At 40.7% G+C, this 20,512-nt stretch overlaps 1 protein-coding gene across 10 annotated transcripts in view; it reads left to right on the top strand.

Moving 5' to 3' along the window:
* The first annotated feature begins 493 nt into the window (after positions 1–493).
* The window catches only part of MGA (MAX dimerization protein MGA), an 89,056-nt gene continuing 69,037 nt past the window's right edge, over positions 494–20,512 (top strand). For 3 of the 10 annotated variants that reach the window (XM_061611359.1, XM_061611366.1, XM_061611367.1), the window contains exons 1-7: positions 1,040–1,119; positions 5,869–6,989; positions 14,601–15,552; positions 16,600–16,738; positions 17,331–17,423; positions 19,010–19,138; positions 19,654–19,752. In XM_061611359.1, coding sequence (XP_061467343.1) covers positions 5,932–6,989; positions 14,601–15,552; positions 16,600–16,738; positions 17,331–17,423; positions 19,010–19,138; positions 19,654–19,752 — 2,470 coding nt within the window. In that variant the 5' untranslated portion in view covers positions 1,040–1,119; positions 5,869–5,931. The other 7 variants (XM_061611363.1, XM_061611361.1, XM_061611360.1 and 4 more) reach the window with 7 other exon arrangements.

Raw genomic sequence — 20,512 nt, 5'->3', positions numbered from 1 at the left:
AGTCATAATAAAAAGATTGCATCATAAAAACAAATAAAGCACTATCATTCATTTTAAATAATTAGAAGTAAGGAATCTGCGCTATCTGAGATTCACAAATTATCGATTTGTTTCCCGGCTTTACTCAGGGTTCTTGTACTGAGCTTTAAAGTCCTTTATGCTCTAACCTCAGGCAGTGAGATTGTAAAGTAGTTTTCATCCCCAGGTATAAACAAACCCAGGAGCATAAGGACGAAGGTGCTCCTTCAAGTACCTGCTATGGGACATTATGGTGAAGGGCAGGCAAAGAGAATAAATAAAAAAGGTGGCATATGGAGAAAGGCCAGCGTGCACATGACTAGTTGCAACGAGGACTCTTGGATACTCTTCTGAGCCGAGTGTGCTGGCTGGTTGGGAGCGGGCGAGTGAACGGACGGGCGGGGGAAAGAAAGCCTCGCTCAGCTTTTATTATATAAACAAAGAGCGGCCCTGCCTTAACAAGAGGAGCAGGAGGCACAGAGCTGCAGCCTGAAAACGGGGCGGCTCCTCTGTCAGTCGCTGCAGTTGCGCTATTCTCCTAGGGGAGCAGGACTTCACACTAGATGGGCGAGGCTTCCCTCCTCAGGTCATTCCGGGCAAGCTGACCCGCATCCTCCTACGCTCCGGTGTAGCGATCCGCGAGTGGCTGGCACAACCTTGAGAACGCCCGCCATAACACTAACAAAGGTGCGGACATGAAGGGAAAAGCGCTACGTCGCCGCTTCTTGCTGGTAGCGAGGCAGGCGAATCCTTTGGATGCCCAAATGCTTCGAGTGAACGTCGGGGGGGGAGAAGGGGGGAGGCAACTGGGAGAGATTCTTAAACTTGAGTAGCGTAAGCAACAGGCCTCCACTCGTTAGCGAGCGTGTGTATTTGGAGTGACAGTTGGGAAGAAGCGGGAATTCCAGAACGTTCTTTTACGTAGCCGCGAGGTACCTCACGCAAAACTAACAGGGCAAGCGCAAAAGGGATACGAAGACGAGCGGGGGGGGGGGGAAGAGGCGTGCCGCGGGCACGTGACAGCCTGCAGGCGAGGAGGAGGAGGTGCGCGGGCCGGCACAGCGCGTGCGCTACTTGAGGAGCGCCGACGACGTCACATGGGTGCGTGCGCACGTTCTCTCCATCGGGTAACACGATTTGACTGTGAACATAGCAGGAGGGGGGAGGGGGTTCCGTTGCCCCACTCACAATTTTACGGTAACTGGCGCGGCGCGACAGGGGGCAAACAGCGGGGAAACATCAGGCCTTCACCAGCGCGCCCATTGGCTCGCGCGCAGTTTCCGCGTGTCTCGCACACCTCCTACCGAGGACGGTGCCAGCTGAGAAAATTAACACCCATTTGGGGCGGCCATGAGCTAGCGAGCGGGCTCGAAGCCTCTGAGGGGGAGGGGCGGGAACGGTCGAGAGTGCGCAGTTCCTTGCGTGTCAGGGAGGCTCCTCTCGCCACGCGGGGAGTCGGAGTTCGAGGCGCCTTCGCGTATGCTGCATGAGGCGCTGCGGCTGAGCGGCGGCTTGCTCTTACGCATAAGGAAGGCAACAGAGTTAGGTCGCGCGGCAGGAGGTTTTGGCTCTGTCAAGATGTCGGGGCGGGGGACGCAGCAATCTGGCTTTCGGGGCGGGCATGTACATGTTGTACACATACACTTGTAGGACGCCGCTGGGTTCGTAACGCGCGCCGCCGAACTATGGGCCTTTGACTTACCTCTGCTTGCTGCTGTTTTCTGACGTTTCCCTCTCTTTCATCTTCTTTCCCCGCCCCTGTACTCGTTGATCGTGTAGTGTTATGGCGGTTTTGCCTTCCATGTTGGTAGCATATGTTCATTGGCTAATTATTGAGGAGCTGTGTTTATGCAGATTGGGAAGAAGCGGCGAGAATTTCTCCCTGGAGGGCAATCCTCTGCATTCTATGAGTACACGTGACTTTCCAGAGTATTCCAGTTGAAAAGTCAACAGATAGGATCAAGGACCTAAATTGCATTGATATACATATAGAACGTATTGCTGAATCCTACTTAAATCTCCATAACACCACAAAATGTCTTTACAAGGAAGTAACACTTCCAAGTAATTGTGTTTACTTCCAAGTAATTGTGTTTAGGCTCCTTATGCCAGTGAGAACCATTGGCATGTAAGTTATATTTTAGTTCATCTGTCATTTTTTGAAAGGCATAGAATTCCTTCTTATATGCTCCTCCCTTAATTATGTAACACAGGGGAGGCAAGATTCAAAACTGCTGTAGATTATGTTGTCACTGTTTGTCTACAAGGCAATACTAATCCCAGATAACCTCCAGTGTTGGGGAAAAAAGCACAAATAAATGCATCCCTTATTTTAAGCCTTATGACTGTTCTTAATCAACCACTGCTATAGAACATGTGTGATGTGTACAGTACTTGACATGTTGTATTTTAAATTGATAGCAATTGTTTATAAAACATAAAATCAAGATTCACTTTAAATTATTTTACTATATTAATTTATTATCACTACATTTTTGTATAGAACTAAATGTACACTCCCCCAGCCTAACATTTTAGAATTTCAGATAATGTTAAATTTAGCTAAGGATGATACAAGAAGAAAACAATATTACTAGTGCTTTTGGGATTGGGGGATTTTGTAGTTGTTTTTTATTGTTGTGAGAGAACTCTGAAGGTGGCAGTATCTATTTTCTAGAGAGCAATCTTGCACTGGATTATTACCAATTGACTTAAATGGATTTGTTCTGGAGTAAGTGTTCTGTTTATTTTATATTAATCAGTGTAAATGTTGTACTAAGATTTAATATGGAAAACTACTGTGCTATTTTTTCTTCTACATTGTAGACCATTGATAGTTTCTGAGCTAGCACAGAAAAAACAGTTCCTTAGAATCTGTGTTTTGTCTTTTGTGCCTCTGTTTTAAAAAAAACATAAAAGGCTGTAGTCATTGACTTGTCATTCTCCATTATTTTTTTTATGCATAGAATACCAGCTGTGGTATTTCGTAGTAATGCTGCTCTAAAGTTCTGCAGTGCCATACTAACATCACACTTTATGATACAATTCTGGTGAAATGGTGGCTTGGTTATGCACACATTTTCAGGTGCAGTGACCAGTAATTTGGGCAAAGCAGCATAATCCTATTATGTTATCTTATCTTTCCTCAAGGAACTCGTGGTTTTCCACTCCTTTCTACTTCCTCCCAGCCTTTTTATTCTTGCAATAATCTTGTGAGTTGAATTAGGTTGAGAGATAATGCCTAGTGCAAGGTCTCACAGGTAGCTTCATGGGCCTGAGCATGGATTTGAACATGGACTTTATATGCCTTGCATCCTTATTCTTTCTTTTTTAAAAAAATGCTTTTAAGGAGCAATTGATAGTATTAGAATTACATATTTGGCAGATTCAGATGATGATGAGAAGATTCCCTTTCCCCTTTTGGTTATGAATAAAATAGTTCAGAAGGGTAATGTTACTTTGCTCATCAATGTCATAGGGCTAATTCATCCATGTGTGATTGATATGTTGCTGTATAACTGCTCTTTATTGAGATAAGGGTAGTAATTGATAGGTCACTAGTTCCCAGTTACACAGGTGCTAGCAGAAAAACCCAGTTTTATTATGTAAATCCTGACAGTCCTGCATGGCACTTCAGTGATAATTAAGTATTGATTATTAATTAATGTAGGCAAATTCTGTTAGGTCGGTGTTAACTGTATTTTTACAAGTTAGTATTTGTAATTGTACAATATTTTTTTTTTAAAGTTTCATATGACACTAATGAGTACCTCATGCTAGCAGGTACAATGGGACCTTCCCTTTCCACCGATTTTGCTTTGGAGTATGTATGAAGCAAATTTGGGGGAAGGGGAGGAAAAGAAGAGGAAGTGCACTTTGTACAAGTAGAACTCTGTTGCTCGAGCACGACACCATGATTCGATATCAGCTACTATTTTTGCTTATATAGTTACTTCTAAATGGATTTTGTTCTTGTGTGAATATTATAGATTGGTTTTTTGTTTTAATGAATTGCCCTAGAATTTGAATTAAAAATCTTAATTAGAAGTCTGTCTTCTTCTGAGAGAGGCTTTTCTAATACCTTATCTTTTCTGGGTACAGGTACCCCTGACCTGAGGCAAACTTGCAGTCTTGTAGAATTGTAGTAGCACAGAATAACCTTAATGTGATTTTTTTTAAAAAAAATGAAAATCTTTTTTTAAAATTGGGGTGTGTACCCCAACCCGTTTTTTCCAGATTGGCATTTATTGAAATTTTAAGCTATAGTTACATAGTTTGAAAAGCTCTGCTGAACAGTGTAAATGCCTGGTTCATATGTTCTAGCCAAACCATGGCTTGAGCTTTTAGGAACATGCTGTGGCCTCTCAGGCTGCTCCTCACCTCATTCATGCCAGTTCCCTCCTCCGCTTCTGGTTTGCAGTAACCATAGGTGTCCCAGTTCAGACGTCATGGCAAACTAAATCTTATTCAGGCATTCTTAATTCTGTCCATGATGCTGGGCTGGACATGCTAGCCTGATCCACTCCACCCCCAATCTTCTAGCAATAAATCAGAATGTCTGAAGGGAGATTGTAAATGCTTTTGGCTGAATTCACTTTCAGGCCTTCCCATGATCAAGAAACCTTCAATCTCCTCGCCTAGTATTGGAAGGCTGGGTATAGCAGCAGGGTGCGATCACCTTTTCTCTTCCATGCATAGAATAACTGGATATGTCTTAATGGTTACAATAAACCATGAATTAGTGGAGAGAAATGCGTGTGGAGCCCTTGAGCCACGGTAACTTCCATACCATGGTCTGCAACAAGCCAAAGTATGCTCATTAGTAAAATACTGTGTTTTTGTAGTTGTCGCATCACTCTAAGATGGGCTGAACGTGTATCAAATTTTAGCCTTTTAGCTTGTCTGGGAGATTAAGTATATCCAGCAAACGTAAGTAGTAGCACATAATCTATAAGTGTATACCTACCTGAAAATGACTTTAAGACAACCTTGTTGATAAGCCCACAAAATGTACTAACCTCACCTCCATTTTTTTTTTTACTGGGCTGACAGGAAAAAACAGCTAAGTTCTTTCTCCAGCAGTTCTTTACATTTCTGTGCTAAGTGTAGAAAAGGGGGTCCCCTCTTCTGCCAGCTTGCTTGCTTTCTATGCAGATGATGGCTGAGTGCTCCATCCATAGGCCTGCCCGCTCATTCACCTGCATGTAATTCCTTGTCACTTAAGGCTTTCACGCAAATGATTTTTGAGGATGCATTTAACCTCTTACCACAAATATTAAACCCTAATCATGTAACTTTCTGGAATTACGATTACAGGTAATCCACATAGTGGGCATAAAATCACTGTTTAAAATATTGGTTCATATCTTAAAATAAAATTATATTGGGATGCTCTTTTAGAAAATTAACTGGGTTTAAAATTCAACTTGAATGCTTACCTTAATGTGTGGATTTATCTGTTAAAACTGAATCTAACCTTCTGACACACATTTGGCTCAGCTCAGACATAATGCCAAACTGTTGTTAGAGGTAACATCCCCATTTTCTGATTTAGTGAAGTTTAGTCTAATTCTAGAGTTGAGACCTTCCATAGTCAGTTTTCCCATTCTGATTTTCTACTCTTTCATAAGTTCAGATACTTTATTTTTACTACCTGAATCTATTATTATACCAGATTCTTGCTAAGTGATTATCTGTTTTGGCTATATTATTGGTAAAGCTGACAGTAGGAGTGTATAGTTTTACATGTAAAGACAGTCAGCGTGATATGTTCTGAAGGGATGCTTTATAATGTAACATGTCTTGCTAACATTGTATGGCTGTTATATGTTTCACTGATTTTTTTTCCAGAATGATGAACATGAAGGAAAAATCGTCAGAACTGTGAAATATTTGGAGACGTTTCATTCCATAATGGAGAACCAAGCAGTTGTGCTAGGAAACCAGGATGGTGGAATGGCATCAGGTACAGCACCTGCGCTTTACGTGCTTGTGAAACAGCCACAGAGCACTGGAAAAGCTGACCAGGGAGCCTTAGCTTCAAATCAAGATGGCTGTGGTCTTGCTAGCAGTGCAGCAGCACCAATAAAATCTAAAGTGAAGAACACTCTGCCAGCAGATTTTACCTCAGGAAGCATTACTGTAACCCTGGACAACAACAATATGTGGAATGAGTTCTACTATCGTAGCACAGAAATGATTCTGACTAAGCAGGGAAGACGGATGTTTCCATACTGTCGATACTGGATAACGGGCTTAGACTCCAAACTGAAGTATATCCTAGTGATGGATATTTCTCCTGTTGACAATTTACGCTATAAATGGAATGGCCAGGGTTGGGAGCCCAGTGGGAAAGCAGAACCCCATGTGCTGGGAAGAGTATTCATTCACCCAGAATCGCCATCAACTGGTCGTTACTGGATGCACCAGCCAGTCTCTTTCTACAAACTCAAACTTACCAATAATACCTTGGACCAGGAAGGACATATCATTCTGCACTCTATGCACCGCTATCTACCTCGACTACACTTGGTGCCTGCTGACAAAGCCACAGAGGTTATTCAGCTAAATGGTCCTGATGTCCATACCTTCACTTTCCCCCAGACAGAGTTCTTTGCTGTGACTGCCTATCAAAACATACAAATTACACAATTAAAAATAGACTACAATCCATTTGCAAAAGGGTTCAGAGATGATGGCCTGAGCAGTAGACTTCAACGTGATGTGAAGCAAAATGGTAGCTCAGACCAGGAAGGAGGTAGTGTTAATAGTTCTCCCAGCAATCACAGACATCTCACCGAAGGTGACCTTTCTGATCCAGGGCAGAGGGACAAAGAGCCATCATTTAGTGGAATGTGTAACACAGATTTGGATAGAGACTGTGTCAGTCCTTATCATGATTTTCTGGGTTTTATGGAGACAGATATGCATATGTGTGATAGTCCGGTATTAAAGCAAGAATCACCTGAAAGGTAGGATTAAACTTTAAAGAAAGTATTAGTATTTTGAAAGAAAAGATTAGTGTTTTGATACATGTTCAGCTTCTAACCATAGTGGACAGAAATGATACTTGTAATAAATCTTTGTTATAATTATCTGGCTAGAGTTAGAAAATGAATGCGGAATAAGCAATATTGGGCTACAATTATTTATTGATTTATTGTATTTGTACCTAATCTGACAAAAAGGCTCCCAGATAGGCTTGTATACAATCAGTTAATATAAGTCAGTCCCTGCCCGCAGCCTTACAATCTAAAAAGCTCAAGACAGAAGTGGAAAGGGGCAGAGAGGGAAGAAGAAAAAAGCAAACTTGGGCACTCATTCTTAAAGCCCGTTGGCAGTTCCCAAGATGTTTCTCTTGGGCAATATTGGGCTACAATAAGCATTTCCTAACTCATGGTCCTGTAGCGATTATGTACTTTCATTCATTCATTTGATAAGGACTTCCTATATGTGTTGGAAGTATTTAAATTTGTGGCCCATTTGTATATTTTCCAAGCAACATATTCAAAAGGGAGAAGAAACAAGTCCTTGCAATATCTTTGAGAATCTACATTACTAGTCTTAGTCTGAGAAATCCCTTCAATCATTCAAAGTAGATCTAGTCCTGGAAACCTTATATATGCCGCTGAGCTCTCTTGAGGAAGAGCTGTGTAATTGTAATACGTAGACAGCTTTTAGTTTTCTTGTGGATATTCTTGAATATTACTTGACTTAAACATATCCTTCCTGCTTTTAGACTAGGGAGTGTTGACTAGTGTTCACATTGTTTTTTTCTCTCCAGCTTGTTGAGTAAAAGCTTTTCTAGATTGGTAAAGGATAATACAGCTGGGATTATTTTCAGCCAGTTAAAGGTTGCCTTCCTATGGCTACTTACCCAAGGATAAATATCTGAATACAGTAGGTCTTACTTCTGAGTAAGTATGCTTAGGATTGTGTTGCTGAAAGTCTACCGTGCCTACATTATCACATGGGATCATGTTTCAAACAGGAAAGATAAAGCTTGCTGAAGAGCAGCATTTTGCCACTCTTATATGGAATATACCACTGAACCAACAGACCTGTTCTGAGTTTACAGGGCTGTTAAAATCTGGCCCACATGTTGAGAGTGTTGGAGCCTTTGTGAGGCACTTTTGAGGGTAAAGTCACTTGTAGTTGTGCTGAACTTGATGCTGCCATTATTGCAGATCCAGTGAAAGTATGTAGAGCACCATTAAGTCAGGATGTTTGGGATCAGTTTAGTAAATGTGGCCTGATGTGGACAGTGTTCCTGGAAGGCTCTGGCCTGCCACGTGTGCTCATGACTTGCCCATCATGGCTATTAATATCCAGCCAGAAGGGATTGACCAGGTGGATCTAGGGAGTGATAAATTCCTCCTTGGGGATGTGGAGGAGGGGAGTGCCTTAAGAAACTCTTTGGACCCAGACATTTATGATGCTTACTTCCCGGTCACACACCCACAAAATCCTTTTGGGGAAAGGTGCTTGAGAGAGATGGTGGCTGGGCATTTTTGGGTATGCTTGAAGGGAGCAGATTATATGAATATATTTCAGTCTTGATTCATGTCTAGTTTTTGCACCAAAATGGCTTTGGTCGCATTTATCAAGAAAGGGAAGGGTGGAGTGCATCCCTGTTGATCTTCCTTCACCTGTTGGCTTTAACCAGCAAGATAGCCATGGTATCTTGCTGGACCATCTCTTTGGGTTAGGAGCTGAAAGCATGGTAATATGGTGGTTACAATCCTATCTGTGGGACTGATTTCAGAAAGTAGCACAGGGGGACTTCTACTTGGTGACATGGCTGTTGTTCTGTGGGGTCCTGCAACGTTCCTTTCTACTGCCAATGCTCTTTAACATCTTTGTGAAGCTGCTGGGGGAGGGCATCAGGGTTGGGAGCAAGGTGTTAACAGATACTCAGCACTGTTTCTCATCATCAGAATCATGTGAGGTGATGCAGGTGTTGGACTGGTGTGTGGCAGTAGTAATGAGCTTGATGAGGATCAACAAACTGAGGCAATCCTGATAAGATGGAGACCCTGCAGATGAGTGGTTCTTGGGTTTGGGGAATTGGAGAGACAGCCTAATTTAGATGGGTTCACACTACCTTTGAAAGAACAGGTGTGTAGTCTGGGGAACTCCTTGATCCAGCACTTTCACCAGAGACAGAAGTGGCTTTCATGATACTGAGTGCCATCTCCCCCTTACTGGAAAAAAGGGCCTGGCCACAATGACCCATGTTCTGGTTACTTCCCATTTGGATTACTGTAATATGCTTTATGCTTTTCTTGGACCTGCCCCTGAAGATGGGCCAGAAGCTACAAACAGTAGAAAATGCAGCTGCCAGACTGTTCAGAAAGGAGCAGCTAGTTAAAATCATAGAATGGTGATTCTAAAAGATCTACACTGGATATCAGTATGCTTCTGTGCTGAATTCAAGGTATTAGTGTTGACTTTAAATGCTCAAAATGATTGGGAGCCAAATATGTCAATGAATGCCTCATCCTATATCACCTGCCCATGTGTCCTTAGATCTGGGGAGGAGGCTCTTCTTGTTTTCCTACTTCTAGGAGAGTTACATTATGTGGTGACACAGGATAGGGTCTTATCCATCATTTTGGCACCAGGTAAAGATCTACCAGTTTGCCTGGACTTCTGATCAATACACAGTATTAATGTAGTGCTGTAAAAGGCTCTTATGAGCTTCTATGGGATGTGCTGTGATTTTTACCTGCTCTTTTAAAGTTTTCAGTTTAATTGTTTTTAGTGTGTTGAATCATGTCCCATCCTGGAAAAGTGTGATGAAGGATAGGCTAAAAGTACCTAGATAAATCCACATCTTCTGAGCCAAAACAATTACAGTACATGCTGAAATGCAAACTCTTGCTTCATGTAGCTTGGGCATGTTTGGCTGGTGGAAACCAAGTTCTGCCTATTCCCAATGTTGAGCAGCAGCATTGTAGAAACATTTCCAAACATTTCAGTACTAAGAAGAAATAATTCAGGGCTGTAGAACTGGGAGTGGCACTGTGGCTGTTGCATTCAGAATTCAGTTAAGGGCTTAGTATGTAACCATGAGCTGTATTGTAGCTCCTCTGTGGTGCTGCTAATTTCCAGCTGCAAAGAAAAAAACGTAAATTAGCTCTTATGTGCACCTGAGCCAAGGGAGGAAATCAGTATGGCCCATGAAAGGACTATTTTCATTTTGGATTCTCTTGCGATGGATGTGGTTGCAGCTTAAAGCTTGAGTGCTGAACTGTAGTTCCCCCATGGTTCCTCAAACCATCTCATATATGCCAGCCAAGGCCAGTTGAGGAAGGATCACTTGTACCTCCTCCGGAAAAAGGAAAGGATAAAATCCTACTAGGTAGCCTTTAAAATATCGTGATGACTTATTTAAAATAGTAGTGTTGAATCACCTGCCATTGGAGGCATGCTGCTCCAGTTGCCTGTATTCTGGATTCCCTTCTTGCACTTCAGAAGTAGCAATAGTGGGCAGAACTCCTCCTGCTGTCATCAACATAGCATTAGTTTGATCTTGCTGCAGCCAGAGTTACTTGGGGCTGGTACTCCTCTCTTCTCATTCTCCAGCTTGGACTAATTTTCTACGCTTCACATTGACTATTAAATCCCTAAGCTTCTCTTTCTTTGCCCATTGTCATTGAAAAAAACAACTGAACAAGGGTTAGGCTTACAGAATCTGTTGTTCCTTTGGGAATCTTCCCCATGAGACCTAGTGTAAGCCAAAACAATACATAGGTTGTGCTGGGAGCAAGACACATAATACTGGGCAAAGAAATGTTTTCTGAGGGCAAGTATGGAAATAACAGTTTACCTCATGTGGAAGGGACTATTGAATTGCAGAGCAGCATAGCCACTTCAAAAGCAGATTTACTATATACTCTTACTGTTTTCTAATAAAAAAAGAAGTATTTTGAATAAATAAGGAATGTGCGTCTGCATTTTTTATGTTTTAAAGGTTGCATGAGAGCTTTCTAAATCTCATATTTATAAACATTATGCTGTTGCACTGGATTTTAAGTCATTGCACTATCCCAGTTGTGAATACTGAGACAGAAAGCGGAGGTGTTAGTAAATGTGTGGGAATGTTGTTTTATTAGTGAAAACTTTTAAAACTTACTTGCATAGCACTCATTTAAACTGTTGGGATTAAAACATTTAGATTAAAAGTAATACAATTTAAAGTACTTTAAAACTTGTCTTTACAAAAGTGAATGTGAGTTGGAAAGAGGATGCACATGGGCAACAAAGGAATTTCTGGAATTAGCCACAATTGAGCATCTAACTGTTCCACGCTACAGGGCACTCTGTAGCAAAGACCAAATATTTACAATGTATATATTGTTAAAACAATAACAAATTATTAAGAACTGACAGAAAAGTAGCATATGATGAAAGATAAGACACCCACTGTCTTCAGGACATGAACTCCGACCTAGATCATCTAACCGTGGGTTTAGGTGGCCTGATAGGAGAGAAAGCCCTCGTTTGTAAGTGGATGCATGTGTACGATTTTAAGAGTAAATTGCAAATTATTGTACTGTAAACCTATTAACATAACCATCATCCAAGCCTACGCTCCAACATCAAATGCAGAAGAAGAATTGGAGAGATTTTACACAGAAGTACAGGAGGAAATTGATCACACACCAAAACAAGATATGATGATAATCATGGGGGACTGGAATGCAAAAGTAGAGAACAGAGAAGAACTAGGAATTGTGGGGAAATGGGGCTTAGGCAACAGAAATGAAGCAGGAGAAAGATTTATTGAATTCTGTGAAGCCAATGATTTGTTTCTTGCCAACACATTTTTTGAGCAACCAAAAAGATGACTGTACACGTGGACATAACCAGATGGTCAATATAGGAATCAAATTGATTATATAATTGGAAACAGAAGATGGAGAAGTTCCATACTTTCTGCAAAACAAGACCAGGAGCAGACTGCGGTACAGATCATGAACTGATCGTATCGAAAATCAGAGTAAAGCTAAAGAAGAACAACAAAGCATTCATAATGCCAAATTTAAATAACATCCCAGAAGAATATAAAGATCAAATAAGGAACAGGTTTGAGGCTTTAAACTTAGTTGACAGAGAACCAGAAGAACTATGGACTGAAGTCAGGGACATTATCAGGGAAGAATGCAAAAAGACAATACCTCTTGTTAAAAAGAGAGGAAGACCTCAATGGATGACTGAAGAAACTCTTAAAATGGTTAAAGAGAGAAGGAAAGCAAAAGCAAGAGGAGGTAGAAACACAGTCAGAACCCTAAATGCAACTATACGACGACTAGTATGTAGGGACAAAGAAAACTATTACAATAGTTATTGTACAGAAATAGAAAAGGACAACAAAATGGGAAGAACGAGCCCTATTCCAAAAGATTACAGAAATGAAAGGGAAATTTAAACAAAGAGTAGGGATGTTGAATAATCAACAGGGATCACACTGACTGACCAAGATGAAATAAAAGGAAGATGGAAGCAATACACTGAAGAACTCTCTAAAAGAGATACCAGGATGACAGATTCATTCATGGAGGAACCATATGATGAAGAACCAGAAATTTTAGAATGTGAAGTGAAAGCTGCTCTTAAAATACTTGGAAGAAACAACTCACCCAGAATAGATGACATACCAATACAGTTGTTACAAGCTACTGAGACTGAATCTGTCCAAATTTTGACAAAAATTGTCAAGAAATATGGAAAACTAAACAATGGCTCCCAGACTGGAAGCGTACAATATATATCCCACTTCCAAAGAAAGGGGATCCCAGAGAATGTAGTAATTACCGAACTATTGCCTTAATATCCCATGCAAGTAAAGTAATGCTCAAGATTCTACAACAAAGGCTCTTACCATATATGGAGCAAGAAATGCCAGACGTCCAAGCTGGATTTAGAAAGGGAAGAGGCACCAGAGATCATATTGCAAACATACGTTGGATAATGGAACGGAGCAAGGAATTTCAGAAGAAAATCACCCTGTGCTTTATAGATTACAGCAAAGCCTTTGACTGTGTAGATCATGAAAAACTATGGAATGCTTTAAAAGAAATGGGGTTCCACAGTATCTGATTGTCCTGATGCGCAACCTATACTCTGGACAAGAGGCTACTGTAAGGACAGAATATGGAGAAACCGATTGGTTCCCAGTGGGAAAGGTGTGAGACAGGGTTGTATTTTATCACCCTATTTGTTTAATCTGTACGCAGAACATATCATACGGAAAGTGGGATTGGACCAAGATGAAGGAGGTGTGAAACTTGGAGGGAGAAACATCAATAATTTAAGATACGCAGACGATACCATACTCTTAGCAGAAACCAGTAATGAGTTGAAACGAATGCTGATGAAAGTTAAAGAGGAAAGTACAAAAGCAGGACTACAGCTGAATGTCAAAAAGACTAAAATGACAACAGAAGATTTTTGTAACTTTACAGTTGACAACGAGGACATTGAACTTGTCAAGGCTTATCAATACCTTGGCACAGTCATTAACCAAAATGGAGACAATAGTCAAGAAATCAGAAGAAGGCTAGGACTGGGGAGGGCAGCTGTGAGAGAACTAGAAAAGGTCCTCAAATGCAAAGATGTATCAGTGAACACCAAAGTCAGGATCATTCAGACCATGGTATTCCCGATCTCTATGTATGGATGTGAAAGTTGGACAGTAAAAAAGGCGGATAAGAGAAAAATCAACTCATTTGAAATGTGTTGCTGGAGGAGAGCTTTGCGTATACCATGGCCTGCGAAAAAGACAAATAATTGGGTGTTAGAACAAATTAAACCAGAACTGTCACTGGAAGCTAAAATGATGAAACTGAGGTTATCATACTTTGGACACATCATGAGAAGACAGGATTCACTAGAAATGACAATAATGCTTGGAAAAACAGCAAGGAGTAGAAAAAGAGGAAGGCCAAACAAGAGATGGATTGATTCCATAAAGGAAGCCACAGACCTGAACTTACAAGATCTGAACAGGATGGTTCATGACAGATGCTTTTGGAGGTTGCTGATTTGTAGGGTTGCCATAAGTCATAATCGACTTGAAGGCACATAACAACAACAATTGAGTTGTATTGTAACATGCTTAACCTACACTGCTTTGTCTTACGTTGTGTTTTTCACTGCCAGCTGTTCTTACTCTATTATGATTTTAATATGATCCAGTAATCTAACAAATGCAAGATGACACTTGTTCATTGACACAATCTTAGTAATCGTTTTTATAGAGACATTTTTACTGTGTGCATGTGAACTAGTGATAGAGGGCATTCTCGTTTCACAAATAAGCAGCTTTTCAGTTTATTATATATTAAAGTTGCCTAAAAAACAGTTCTGAAAAAAACATTTAAATGAGGATATATCCTCAATGTAGATATTAGCCAAATGTAGATACTGTACTAACCAAAGTTTGTTATAGCTGACTTTTTTGTCAGTCTTAATTGTAGTTCTATCATACGTTTGTATGCTTATATATATCTATTGCTTGTTCAGTTTTTTATTGTGCACTTCTGTTACTTTGCATTTTATTTTTATTTTTTCTCCAGTCCAGTAGCTAGTCCTTTTCAAAACAGCTCTCATGTGGCATCCTCACTGAACTCAAATGGAAGCATCAATGTTGTTGTGAAAGAGGAACCAGCAGATGACTATGATTACAGGCCAAGTATGTCTATGGAAGGGATAGATGTGAAGCGGGAAGAAGCAGAAAACATGGCAGAAGAATATTCACATAGACATGACTCCATCCTGGAGAAGCAGCTAAAGGAACACAATGAAGTGGGCAAAAAGGAAATAGAAATTGAATCCTACAAGAGACCACCAACAAGCCAGTTGGGTGTTGCCAAAGCAAAAATGTTAAAATTGGATAGTGGGAAGATGCCTGTAGTCTACCTAGAACCCTGTTCAATCACCAGGGATACAGTAAAGTTCTCTGCTCTTTCACAGGCCATGTCACCCTGTAAGAGCACAAAATCTCCTTTGAGTCATTCATCAGAATCTCTGCCTACTTGTTTTGAAAATAACAGTATATCTAGCCCTTTTATGGCCTTGGAAACAGAAGACACACAAACTGGAAAACAGATGTCCGAAAATAATGTGCCACACAGATCTACAGTAAGAGATGTGCTATGGGAAAATGCTGAAACAGATAACAGCCTCACTATAATAAAGAAAGTATCTAGCTGTAGTCTGAAGGCCACTGCTTACAGTGGCCCTTCTTTAGCTAAAGATACCTTAGGGGGAGGGAAAACAAATGCATTAAAATACCATGTTTCCCGCAACCTTATTGTTGGTAATCCAAAAGTTGGGTTGTCTGGTCCACGTAAAAGAGGAAGACCACGGAAAATAAAGTCATCTGAAGTTGGGAGACCACCTAAATACGCTGGAAAGTCAGTTACAACAAGTACTTATGCCTCTTTGGGACCTGGCAGTATCCATTTGGACGTTAAGCCTGATCTTGAAGATGTGGATGGAATGCTCTTTGTATCCTTTGCATCCAAGGTAAAATTATATCTGAAATTTAAGGTGGTTAGAAGTACTTAGTAACATTATAAGAGTAGTACTTAAGTTAAAATTTACAGGTGTATTTCATATTTGGTCCTGAACCATAGAATCATGGATTTTGCTTAAGCTTGACATTGTGGCTTTCTACATTATAAGAGTCTTAATTCTTATTATCTCCAAAATGTTATGATTTGGACTTTAAGGCTTTTAGTTGTATTCAACACTGTATGCCAAGGGGTTGTATCCGACACTCTGAGCAGAGTTTTGCATCCAATGGGACCTTGCCTTCTTGTTGCCCCTGCAGCCCCCCAAACTCTGCTCATGAGGGTTCCCCAATGCTTTGGAGCAGTTTGAGAGTGTGTAGGGGACTGCAGAGTGAAAGGAAGGAAGGGGAAATCCTGTTGGGTGAGTGGAAGTCTATTTTGCTGGCAATACAGCAGTGTTGGATTCAACCCTGTCTCTAGATTAATTTGTTTTAATTTATATTGATTTGTACTTTCCTAACAGAGCAATCCTACAGCTGATCAAAGACCTGCTAGGGCACCATTCAAAACATTTAAGTGCCACTCCACTGTCAGGGAGGTTTGCAGATGGTATAGCACCAATTCTGCCAGAGACCCTCCAGTACACAAATGGAAAGCTCCATGGGCTGTTAGTAGGGGGGCAAAATGGGGTATTTAGGAAGCATACAGAGAAAGTGGATCCACAGGATTCTAAGCCCCCTTGTTCTCTCAACATCACCCCAAACAAGCCCTATAATAACAGTCCTAGAGTTGATGTAGTTAATTCTTCTCCACTGTGTTAAATGCAAGAGGAAAATAAAGAAATAAAAAGGGGGAGGGAGAGAAAAGACCCCTCTCCACAACCTCCTAGCCTGGCCATAGGTGGTAGTCAGGTGACAGTTGTTTCAACATGGATTCTACCCTGCCATGGATTCACCACCACCACCACTGCAGGACTGTACTCTTAGGGGCTTTTGATTTTCTCCAATATAAGCCTAGAATAGTGTTTTGTCAAGGCACGTTTTATTCTTTTTGCATTTAGGAAGCTCTGGATATCCATACTGTTGATAGATCTGAAGAAAAAGAAAAATTGCAGAATAGTCAGATTCCTTCTCTGGCTATATGTGAAAGTGAAGAATTGCAGAAAATACAGACTTCTCTGTCTACATTTATTGATCCAGGTAATGATGAGACCATTAAAATGATTAGCTAAGGGCCACATCAGGTGTGCAGTTCCCCCGTCTGATGCAATCTGCTTTTTAAAAAACAAAAAACAAAAGCTTGCATGCTAAATACAGGGATATGTTTAACCCGTCTCTAGTTTGGTACTAATTGGATCTCTGTCTGCCGTTCTGTGGCCTAATATGTGTATTTGCCAGGCTGAACAGATGCAACACTACTTTTTTGGCCTTTTTTCGCTGTCACTGCTGTAAGAGATTTGAAAGCCAATACCTAGTCTTCATAGCAATGGTAAACGTGTCCAGGGTCTGAGGATCTTTCTCTGTCGTAGACTAAAAAATGTTTAGCTCGAATTGGGGCGGGGGAGAGAAAAGGAACAACTGGCATTAGCTCCGTGATGTTGCAAAACAGTGTAGTTGCCCCATCTGGTTCCTCCCACTCTTCTAGGAGTTGGTGGGCATTGGGTGTGCCGGAAATAGCAGCCCCCTCTTTGTCTCCTGGCATTGGGATGGAAAGGGAATGATGCTTAGCCAAGTGAATCAGGAATAGTCAAGATACCTTAAATATCTTTAAATTTAAATATATATTTCACAGAGAGTCAGAGGATACAACAGCTGGAAAAAGAGTTGTTGGAAGAGTTGAAGTCTTATAAGTACAAGCAAGTGATACATCCTAGTCTTCGGGAAGGTAGGTATAAGCTCTGTAACAGAAACATAATTGGATGCTGCTGATTATATTGATGGACAACATTGGGGTCTCATTTAGGTTGTCATTTTCATTGCTGTTAGGATATTTGTAGTTTGTGTCAAAGGGTTCTTGATTGGTGCAGGCTTTGAGAAGTACTATCTTTTGAAAAGTATACAAGTGAAATAATCAAGTCAAACCAGAAAATTATGGTCCTGCAACAACCTTCTCCTTGTCCAGTTAACACAAATACTTGCTCCTGAATTGCAGGCTGAAGAACCCCTTTATAATGCTTACAGTCATGCAGAATGTAGGATGTCTCATACCATGCTAGTTGCCTGCTATGATTCAAAGGAATTGCTGCCCAGGCCTGAAGCAGAATTCATCCCAGCCAGTTTCTTCCTTGCTCCTCTTGAATCCTGGGAAGCATATTTGCAACTTACTGCATCTCTTCATTGACTTTGCCTCTGAAGTGGTCAGGGATTTTTGGGGGGGGGTAAGGGCTTGGGGTGATTATTCCAGGGTTGGCAAACCTTATTCGTGACAAGGGCCACAACTCCATTGTGGACAGTCTTCTGGGGGCCACATGCCAGTGGAGGGTGCGACTAGAGGCAAAAGTGTGTGGAGTAATAGATGTGACTGTTGGCTTTATACAATAGGCCACATTTCATCCACACAAAAGTCAGGTTTCTACAAGTACCTCTCTCCATCCAGGCAAACCAAGTATGATCATAGTTAAAGAACACACTCCAGGTAGGTAAAAGCAGTTAAGAAGGGCACAGAGCAGGGATAGTGAGGGATGGGACCTGAGGAGAATAGATGTGGCCTGGGGTGAGTCTCAAGCGCTGAATACAGAGGGCTGGATGGCTGCATTTGGCCCCAGGGCTGAGGTTCCCTACCCCTGGCTTATTCAGTGCTTGCCTACAAAGCTGCTTTTTATATCCCATTCTGCTACTTGCATGTCAGTGTTTTTTTATTGAACATTCAAACAGTAGGACATTACAATGCCCCATATTTACATTTAGGATGCAATTCTGCACATGCTACTATCCATTGACTTAATTGATTTAGCCTACCTGTGAGCCGGACTGCAGCCCTGCTCTTATTACATATGTTTTCAAGTTGCTAATAACTTTGCCCATATTCATTACTATTGAAAAGAAAATATTGCAACAATATCAAACAAGATATTGAGCTTAGACATAAAGTAATTTTGGCAGTTATTAATACTCGTCTCCTCTCCCCACCTCCGAAGAGAATGGATGCTCTGGTTTTGAACCTTTGTTTTGCTGCAAATGTGAAACACAGTTGGAAATAGTGACAAATAGAATAGAAAGAGTGAAAAGTGAAGTGAGGATTAATGCAGGCTTAGTGTTGGTGATACTTTAAAACGTTATGCGAGCAGGCGTGGGCTGTGGAGTAGTATGTTCCTTCCCTAGCCCGTGCTGTCTCCAGTGCAAATGCCTTTCTCCCTTCCCTCACCTGCACCTGCTTCTTCTTTCTTCTTGTAGTAGTAATAGTACAAGCTTTGTGTTTACAGCTGTCTTCATAGTCATATAGAATTTTTAGGTGGCATTTTCTTCTTGCAGTAGGTCTAAAGCTGAACTTTGTGGACCCAACAATGAGCATTGATTTAAAATATTTGGGTGTTCAGCTACCACTAAGTTATTCAGATGACTACATATTGTGGAAAAACTTAAGGACTAATTCCAGTTCTGGTAAGTCAGCATCTTCCTTAATAAATGCAATGATGCTTAGGGCTTAAGTTACAGATTAGTTTTTTGTGTTGAGAAGAAGCATTTCTGCTTTGGTAGAACAAATCATGAGCACTTCAGTGCAACTGAAGCTTTGGTATTCTGGCATTGCCTAAAAGTTCTGCTGTGTAATAATTGCATTACATTTAATTGTTCGGTCCCATGTGGTAGAGCTGTTCTGCGGCTAAACATTTATGCAGAGTTCAGCACACCTTAACTCTACTGGCTGGTTTTAATTCAGTTAGACACAGCTAACTGCACAGGATTGGGCTATGCTTAAAGGTACTGAAGGTGTAAATATATGAATGTAATCTGATAAGTTTTTCCCCTGGTTATATTCTCAGAAAACATACCCAGCAATGTGGGTTTTTTAACTTATCTGAATATACACTATTCTCCATGTTGAGCATTTTTCTACAGTTTATTTACATTCCCAGCTGATAAAACTAGTTTGACTGACTGTCTTTCGTTCCTACCAGATACTGGACTTCCCTTTGTTTCCAGGACTGGGAAGACAAATGACTTCACAAAGATAAAAGGATGGCGAGAGAAGTTACATAGTTCTTCCAAAAATGAAGGTAAGGTTTATGATGTGTTGCTTATTATTTTCCCTGAGAACAATGTAATGGGGAACAGAGGAGAATTCTATAATAATTTGCCTCAATTCAGTTTTAGATTATTTGCCAATTTTTACTTTGGGAGGAGAAGAGGGAGATTGTGGTATTGGATTGCTCAAACAGGAGAAAGAAGGCTTGAAGTGCATTAATAATTTGATTTTGCTTGGCAGTAGTCTTGGGTCATGGGAGAAGGATAGGAAGCTATGCAAAGAGTAATAATAATAAATTAATTTTTGTTATTCACCTCTCACCTGGAATGCGGGTCGCAAGGTGAATTACATAGATTTAAAAATACACAACATACGCAAAGCCATACATAAATTTTAAAATACAAAAACATACAAAAAACCATACATAAACAAATCTTTAAACATCAGTATAATGGCATCAAGGAAGATGACAAAATGACTGATCATTCAAAGTCTCAGCAGATACCTCTGACCTTTTTAGATTTAAACATACCTGCTTTTGTGCATATATGTTCAGATTTCCCCCCACAATAACTAAAAATACCTGCTGTTAAAGGAATATTTGAGAGTGTCAGCTCTTTTCATATATAAAGCAGTTGATTCAGCATTAAGGCAATTCCATAAAAAGAAATTGAGGTTTGCATGGTGGCTTGCCATTCTGGAAATTTTGGGATCTTACTAAGCTAACATAGGGTATGTTTTCCTCCTTCAAAACATTATTTATCCTACTTAGAAAATATGTATGTATGTGT

The sequence above is a fragment of the Rhineura floridana genome, chromosome 2 (assembly GCF_030035675.1).
Source record: "Rhineura floridana isolate rRhiFlo1 chromosome 2, rRhiFlo1.hap2, whole genome shotgun sequence".
In the NCBI taxonomy this organism is placed as follows: domain Eukaryota; kingdom Metazoa; phylum Chordata; class Lepidosauria; order Squamata; family Rhineuridae; genus Rhineura; species Rhineura floridana.
This window is presented reverse-complemented; position numbering and strand designations above follow the sequence as displayed.